Source organism: Dendrobium catenatum, unplaced genomic scaffold (assembly GCF_001605985.2).
Source record: "Dendrobium catenatum unplaced genomic scaffold, ASM160598v2 fragScaff_scaffold_313, whole genome shotgun sequence".
Lineage (NCBI taxonomy): Eukaryota > Viridiplantae > Streptophyta > Magnoliopsida > Asparagales > Orchidaceae > Dendrobium > Dendrobium catenatum.
The window spans coordinates 223,827-232,997 of record NW_021318775.1 but is presented as its reverse complement, the minus strand read 5'-3'; the positions used below and the strand labels follow the sequence as shown (position 1 = coordinate 232,997).

General features: G+C 34.4%; 1 protein-coding gene across 1 annotated transcript in view; it reads left to right on the top strand.

Annotated features, from left to right (window-relative positions):
* The first annotated feature begins 2,290 nt into the window (after nucleotides 1-2,290).
* The window catches only part of LOC110110092 (60S ribosomal protein L18a-like protein), a 33,544-nt gene continuing 26,663 nt past the window's right edge, over nucleotides 2,291-9,171 (top strand). The window contains exons 1-2 of the mRNA XM_020841400.2: nucleotides 2,291-2,539; nucleotides 2,664-2,760. Of these exons, the coding sequence (XP_020697059.1) occupies nucleotides 2,359-2,539; nucleotides 2,664-2,760 (278 nt within the window). The 5' untranslated portion in view covers nucleotides 2,291-2,358. The remainder of the gene's footprint in view (nucleotides 2,540-2,663; nucleotides 2,761-9,171) is intronic.

Genomic DNA, 9,171 nt, shown 5'->3' with positions numbered 1-9,171 from the left:
GTTATGAACAAATATGGGTGCTTGGGAATAGTTGGGAGTGCTTTCTATATAGATAGGGGGTGGGGGGAGGATTGGAGGGCAACTAGGGGGTCATAATGTATTAATGGGTGGGATGTAGGGGTAGTTGTAAGGTTTTTCTGTACAGATGGGGGGCTTTATATGTGGCTGGAGGGGCAACTATTAGGGCTTTTTGTACAAATGGGTAAGATGAGGATAATGATACAGGAATTTTCTCTAGATCAAATTTACATTAGGCTACATGATGGATGTGCTTATATTCAAGAGAATCAACATTTGCTTTAAGTCAATCAATCTTGGTGCCCGAACTCTTTTCAATTCTATTACAATTGTTTTAGAGTGCATCAAGCAATTTCCCTTGAACACTACCCCAATCCTAACTTGTTGATTAGGGAGGGGGGGGGGCTTATAAGTAAGAATGAGAGGTGTTGGTGGAAAATTCTTTTGGTATTGGTGAAGGGATTTGGTGAGGAGATTGAGTGTGAGTTTGTATTTGAAGGTCATCAATGGTAGTTATGTGAGCATTCAAATTTTCTGCTTCCTCCTGAGTAACACCATAGAGGATATGAAAAATCTACACATAAATTACACGAATGTTAGCAAATCTCATGTTTTAGGGGAATTAATTGAAATGAGCTTCTGGACAAATCTCCGTATGTACCTGCCTTTCCTTTAAGGTAGCAAATAAATAGTTAGCCTTCTCTATAGAATAAAAAACACCTGCATTGCCCCATGTAAGAAAATGTGGTCTTAAATCAGGGTACTTAAGGGCATTTTGTGAGAAGTGCTCCAGGAATCATATATGCATAAGACCACGTAAAGTAATATTAGCTAATGAATTATAAAAAGAATTAGACTTAAATGAACTTAGCACTCACCAATATGAGAGGTACAAAATTATTTATGCAAACAAGTGGCTTCTCCATAGAAAACTTGATGGCAATTTTATTAAATTTATGGACCAAAAAGTCGCTAATACTCCAGTCCCAATTAATAGATGAGAACTCATCTACATTACTTGTTATAGATATAAGCCTTCTTAGGGTTTTAGGTTATTGAGAGGAAAAAATAAATTAGAAACAAAAATATTATGAAGGACTTTAACATAACTGCTAGGTAAGTTGATCTGTTTAGCTCCATCATTTCATTTTTAATATCAGTTGATAAGACTCCTATAAGTGGCTCGCTCTGCCATGTAATCTCAAAATCTTTATTAGGATAAACTTGTGAGCAGATTCACCTCATCATATGTGATTTTCAGCAAATGACCTTTGATAATGAAGCCTTGTTGAGAGATATCTCACAATTTTAGCAGCTTGTATATCAGAAGTACATTTTGTTTGAATGGTGAGAATTTCAAAAACTAATGGATATTCAGAGTCTTTGATGTGTCTCAACATCTTTGTGAATTACTTCGACAAATGAGTTGCAAATCATTTGGAAGGTTGAAATATAACAACAATATATAATTAGACGAACATAAGGAGCCATCTGCAAAAAATAAAGAAAAAAACTCAGTAAATATGAAGTAAAGGCAAAGTAACAAGAAAGCACAATGAAAGCACAATAGGAAAAACACAGTAAAAATGCAGTAGAAAAGGCACAGTAAAAGTGTAATAGAAAAAGCATAGTGAAAGTGTAGCAAAAGCGCAGTAGCAAAATACAGTGAATGCGTAACGAAAGGCCAGTGAATGCACAACAAAAGGGTTGTAGAAAAAGAGCTATGAAAGCACATCAAAAGCGTAGTAGCAGATGCAAAATGAAATATCGGTGAACAGTGCCATTAAAAAAATGTACTTAGATATTTTAGAGTTATACAATCTAGTTTTAAAAATTGAAGAAATTGATATATGAACAATACAATGACAAAAGCACAGTGAAAGTACACTTAAAGTGTAGTTAAAACGAAGTTGAAATGAAAAAAAAAAACTCAAAAATTTTAAAGCTATGCAATCTAATTTTTAAAATAGAACTGTAAATATGCAACCAAAAACATATCAAAGGCGCAAGAAGTTTTTGTACCTGTTTGAAGGAGATAAACTTTTGCACTGTCAGAAATACCGAACGATTGCACCTGTTGGCAAGAACAGCGTCAAGAAAATCAAACAAGAGGTTGAAAAATAAAATGATCTAACTCAGATTCTTTTGGACTCTCAACAAATTCAAATTTTTTGTCCGGATTGGATCGGGTCGGATAGGACGTGCTGGCAAGAAAAAAATAATAAACAAAATCTAATTAAATATCCAGTGGGATTTAATTGGTTCCGGAGGCACCAAATAATTTCTCCTCTTCCATTGCTTAAGAGCGTTGAAGTTATTAATGAACAAAGAGAGCGAAAGATGATGATTGCTGGAGGAGAGGAGTGCGATTCTTCGAAGAAACCCGTTGAAATCCCTCGCTATGGGACTTTCGCACAGGCAGCTGTACCACCCGTCGCTCCTCTTCGCGGTTCTCCTCATTTGTACCAACAGCAACCCAAGCTCCCTCCAGCTCAACTGCCCGCTTACCAAGTCATACCTGGTTGGTTCCTTTATTCGTTAATTATTTTTTTTTTCGTTATTTGTTTTTTTCCCTTTGTTCTCAGATCTAGAACTAGGTTTTCTGATTACAATTTTTTTAAATTGTTTTTTTACTGTGATTTCAGTGGGATACCAATCCATCCCTTATGCGGTAGTGGCAGAGGGCATACCCATCAGAGAGCATCGCCTTCCATGCGGTGGCATTGGTATTGGATGGGTTTTGTAAGTAAATTTTTTTAATATTCAATGCTCCTTTCGTTAATTCGTTTACTACTGAATCTCTTTTGTTGTTTGTTAGATTACTTACATTAATGAGTGATCTTAAGCCCTACTTGGTTGCTGAAGTTAGAAAAAATGTTTCAAAAAATGTCAAAATTGTTATTTCTATGATTCAGTTGTAGTTAAATAGCAACATTGGCATCAAACCTCACAGACCCTTTTAAAACGTCCTCAATTGCAATGATTTTCAATTCACGCACAAATTTAATAAAAATGAAATCATCATTTTTGAAAGCATGATTTCTTTCTACAAGCAATCAAATGAACCCTTAGTTGTGTTTTTTGAGAATCTCTAAGGTTTTCTTTTGTTGTGGGCGGATTCCAAAATTTTTTTATTTACCTTTGTATTAGCAATTCAATGTCCTTTCAAATTCTTTTTTTTTTGAAAGAAATGCAAATTGCATTAAAGAGAAGAAATTATTACAAACTACTATGTGATAGAAAATCTATCACAATCCTCCTTGAACAAAGAAAAAAATAGAGGAATGTTATTACCACTAAGATCAACCAAAAAAATCGCCTAATAAAGTCATGTTAGCACAAAAATCAGCTAACTTATTACACTTTTTATGCGTGAAATGAAAAATGATATTCCCAAAATCCTTTAGAAAGGAGAAGTCTTCCACCATGCTAAAGTTATCTGAGCAAATTCCTTTATCAACCGATCCTTGAAGATATTTGATGACATTGTGATTATCACCTTCAATCACAATGTCGTTGGCTTCTATTTTCCAATCATGATGGATTTTCTTCAACGATCTAAAAGCAAGAAGTTCTAGCAATCTGCTATCCCAATGAACTATTTTGACTCCATAAGCAAGTAAAAACCTTCCTTTAGAGTCCCTAAAAATGCCACCAAGACCGGCTTCATTAGACTTCACCAAAGAAGCATCAAAATTAAATTTAATCCATCCAGATGGAGGAGGGTTCCAAGTATGAAACAACAATCGTTGGTTAACACCCCAGTGGTTCGAATAGATATTTAATTTTGCTGAATTTAATGTAATACTAAGAGCATTTGAAGCCAAATTCTTTGGAACCATGCTGAACACAATTCCTACTCTTCCAAGAAAAGAATATCACTGTGCAGTAGAGATTAGCAATAAATAGATTCGTAGAAGAAAGAAGTTCCAAATTATATATACAATCCATGAAAGAATTAAAACTTGGAGCAGGAAATCCCCAATCGTTAAGCAACTGAATAACAGGAACTAATTTTTCACATTTCACCGTGATGTGTTCTTCATCTTCTACAGCTATGCATCCTCTCGGACAAAGACAACACTCCAAAATTTTCCTATGCAGTAAGAAATCAAACGTAGGCAATGCTTTGTTTAAAATTCTCCACCAGAAACAATCTACACGAGGTGAAAGATGAATTTTCTTCATCCATTTCCAATTACTAGTTTGATCATTTATCCAGATTCACTTCTGCTACCATTCGAGAAACGGACTTGCCTGAAAACTTATTACAGAATTCCAAATGATCTCCAGATGTTTCATGAAAAAATTGTATTTTCAAAATACTATCAACCAAAATGCTTCCAAAATACTTGTTCAATTCATTTGTATTCCAATTCCCATTCTTAATAAATTTGTCAACAGATGGAATCTCACCTTCCAACACAGCTACAAATGTTGGCCATTTTTCAATACTTCTATCCAAAATCCACACATTCTTTAGAGTATTCACTGAATTGCTAGAAGACAACCTCCACTGTAGCAATGACCAAAGATATTCTGAACCATTAATGATAATCTTCCAAGTAGACGAGCAGTTTTTTTTATTGTTATTATGCCAAATGTCTTCACCATACTTGCTCCTCAATGATTTGTTAAGATTAGAATTAGGATTATTAATAAAATTTCATGCAAATTTGGCTCTAAAAGGCCCAACCGCAGTTACAGCAGAGTGTATACCTCTTCCTCCTTGATCCACAGGTTTGCAGAGTTTCTTCCATGCCATATAATGAATGCTACGAACACCACCATGTTTATTCCATAAGAAATCTTTGCACATCCTATCAATTTCCTTCAAGATACTCAATGGAACCAAAGAGTGTGTAGCATAAAAAATTGGAATTGATAAAATCACAGCTTTGATCAAAACCATTTTACCGGCTAATGAAAAGAATTTGTTTCCCCAACCATTTATTTTGCCCGCAGCTTTCTCCAGGATATGTAAAAAATCAGATGAAACATGTATCCTTAAAGCCATTTTAACACCCAAAAACTTCAGCTCTTAAACTTCCCTAAACTTCAACAACTTCGAAATATTTTTCTTCTTTGATCGAGAGACAGATTTGCCATAAATAACTGCAGATTTTTGAAAGTTAACACTTTGTTTAGTCCACTTACAATAATTATAAACAATCTTTCTAATCTTCTTCAAATCCCAAGTCTTAGCTTCATAGAAAACAATGATGTCATCGGCATAGAGTAAATGTTATATTTTGGGAGAAGTTGGAGCAACTTTGATGCCCAAATTATCACATTGACTAAACCCATTGGTCAAGAGCTGAGAACATTGAATAAACAAGTACTGGGACAGCGGACATCCTTATCGAAACTCACTTTTGGCTTCAATCCAGTTTGAGTTTTTGCCATTCACTAGAATAGAGAATTTGGGATTTACAACACATTCCATCAATAGATTAGAAAAATATCCCGGAAAACCAAAGTATTCTAAAACTTGTTTCAAAGTTTGCCAAGCCATTCAATCATAAGCTTATTCCATATCAATTTTGATTGCTGCCAATCCCTTTTTAGATTTTGAAAATCTAAATTTATTGAAAATATCTTGTACCAGTAGTATGTGATTAGACAAGCTTCTACCTTTTAAAAAAGCAGCTTGATTCTCAGAAATAAAACCAACTTTATAAATAGATAAACACAAGCTGATAGGACGGAAGTTAGAGGGGTCTACCGGATTAACAATTTTAGGAATAAGAATTACCCTTGTCTCTTTCCATTTAGAGCACATGATACCTGTTATAAAGAATTGAGAGATAGCCGACCACACATCCTTCCCTATGATCTTCCAGTAAGCTTTGAGAAAGGAATAAGGAATTCCATCCAACCCCAGGGAGATGTTCCTCCCTAGTCCTTCAATCACATTTTCAACTTCCTGGAATGTAAAATCCATGTCCAGAAAATTACATTCATCTTGATTTAACTTGTTTAATTGCTTTGGCCAATTATTGAGAACGCATGATCTACACCTCCATTTATTGCAAAAGAACTCAAACATATCATAATCTATTCCTTCTTGATAATACAACATAACGCCATTAGAATCCCTCACCTATTTGATGAGATTGCCATTCCTCCTTCTGTAGCAAAGGCATGAAAATAGTTGGAATTAATGTCTCCTTCCTTCAACCATTTAATCTTCACTCTTTGTCTCCACCAAATGTTTAATCGAGCTAGTGTAGTGTTCAATTCACCTACTTTTAATCTAAGAAGGAGAAGTTTTTCATTAGTAAAACCGTTCGACCCCACTTCCTCCGACTGTAGTTCAGAAGCTTCAATTTTTAATTTTTCCTTTAACACCAACAAGTTTTGATGCTTTGCTCTACTCCAGAAAAATAAATCCCACAGCGATCTTCGAAATTTCTTATTAAGATTCTCCATGGGCTCACAATCATTACATCTATTCCAAGAGTTACAAACAATAGCCATAGAAGCGGGGTATGAAATCCATACATCTTCAAATCTCATCAATTTGCTTTTACGAATTGATTTTTAAAATTTTTTAAGAATAATGGGGCAGTGATCCGATGCTACCCTTGCCAAATGACTACAAGACACATTCTGAATCAATTCCAAAGCTTGAGAATTCAAAAGACATCTATCAAGTCTTTCCCAAATGCGAGCGCTTCCTTTCTTATTATTACACCAAGTGTAGTTTGGGCCAATAACACCAACCTCATGATAATCAAATTCATTCATGAATGAGATCATCTCTTGAGGCCCAAGAGAAAAATTGAATTTTTTTCCCTCTTCTTTATCTCCTTGTGACAAAATACAATTGAAGTCCCCCCCCCCACAACTGTAGGAATACTCAAATTAGAATGCTGTCCCAAGAGATTCTATAATTCCCTTCTGCCGCATACTTCTCTACTCCCATATACAGTAGATACAACCCAATTACATTTGTTGACAATTTTCAGCTCTCCAATTATACACCTAGAAGAAGCTCCCAATAGAGAAAATGATGCCAAATCAATCCTCCACATAACCATTAACCCGCCAGAAAGCCCATCAGAAGGGTAAAGAAAGAAATCCCAATCCTTACCCATAAATTTACAAAAATCCCAATTAGCAATCGAAGGGATTTTTGTTTCTACAATTCCAACAAAGAACACATCCCAATCTTTGACCACTTCCTTCAAGTACGGAGAGGCTTCCCTTTTATTCGCCCCTCTACAATTCCAAAAGGCTAAGGAACTCATTTTCCCACCAAGGGGGAAGGACCCCCATTCCTTTTTTTAATCAAAACTTCAAATTTTTTATGCCTTCAGGAGTTATTCAAAGGACCTAGGGATTTGAGTTCCTTTTGTAGTTTAGGTTTAAAAACAGAAGCCCCATTTCCAATATTATCCAAGTTCTCATCACTATTAACTACAGAATCACCATAATTTCACTACATATTAATTTACCTTAGGAGTAATTTTGTTGAATGGAGATAAAAATATCATTTTTTATATGATGATTTCATTTTCAGTCATTTCATGATTGGAAATTAGAACATCATTGTAGAGGGATCTTGAAGGTTTTTTAGAGTATAAAAACTATATCCAACCGAATGATGGAATATAGTAAGTTGATTATTTCTTGAAACATGTTTTAAAACTCCAAGCAAGCAAATGAGCCCTAAGGAAAAATTGTTGAAAAAATATTGTACTTAAACTATTATGGGCCATGATGCTAAAAGGATAGGGAAATTTTTTGGACATGGATATAGTTGATGGGCATGAGAACCTTCCCACACTACTATGGGTTGTGCATGCTTTGACACTAAAAGGATGGGGAATGTTTTCTGAACATGGATATATGTGATGGGCATTAGAGCTTGCCCGCACAACTACGTGTTAGAGATGTCTTGGCATTACTAGTTGATATGCTTTTCAAGTGTGGATATGCTCTATAGCTTGAGTGTTAGGAAAAGCTATGTATGTTACGATAGCTTCAGACTTAGATACTTGTGATTGCTTTCCAAAAGCAACCCCTCGACAATTGGGGGTGAGTGTGTGGGAGAGCTTAATCTAATGCTATGTCCTTTGATATTTGCAGAACTTGGTTGTTATGTTCTCTTCCCATAAAATTCAATGACATTTGAACATCTAATTCTTTAGCATTCTCACACTCTCATTATGATCTTTGCATAAATTTTGTCTTATTTTTTTGCTCTCTCTTGATAAGAAATTAGCTCTTCCTTGACCTTTGAAGGTGTTCTCATGAGCTTAATCACATTGCTCCTTTTTGATGTCCCAAAAGGATCAATAAAATGCTTGTCTTGAGATATACCTCCATTATTCTTTTTACCACAATAATATATATGTGGTTACTTGACTAAAAATTTAACTTTGTATGCTTTCAAGTTGGATCCTTATTCCTTGTATTAAAATCAATCATACCTAATAGTTTAAGATCATTGAATCCTCACAAAAGAATAAATAATATAAATTATATATTAAAATTTTAAATCACAACAATAACATCTATAATTTTAAAATAAATCCAAAAAAATACAATTTTTTTTTGATAACTTTATACTTATTTTCAAAATCAAGTTTAGAAGGAACTGAGAAATAAAAAACAAGATTGAAAAGAAAAATAAAAAATACAAATTTTTTTTTGATAACTTTATACTTATTTTCAAAATCAAGTTTATAAGGAACTGAGAAATAAAAAACAAGATTGAAAAGAAAAATCTAGTGATTTGAAAATTTTAATAATGATTAAGTCAAATAGGATTTAACAGTATCTATAAATCAATGATGACTATTGAGAACAAGATATAACTTTGTGTGTTGAGAGTTGTGTGAGGAGGAAGTGAAGATACTGTCACTTATTGGAATCTGCTCATGTGGAGAACAATTGGAGTGCATGAACAAGAACCTTAATGGTCCTAACCTTATTTCATGTGCACTTGCCCTAGTGGTTTATGTTCTTTGAGTATACTAGTTCTCTTTCCTTTTTTATTTCATTGATTTAATTGGTCGACGAAATTAGCACTTGAGTCGAAGTTGAATGATGAATCTCACAGGTGCAAGCACTTTATGAGTACTTTTGTGCTTGAGCGGCACACAACATACGTTTTGACTCTTCCATTCTCTTGAGAAGCTTGCA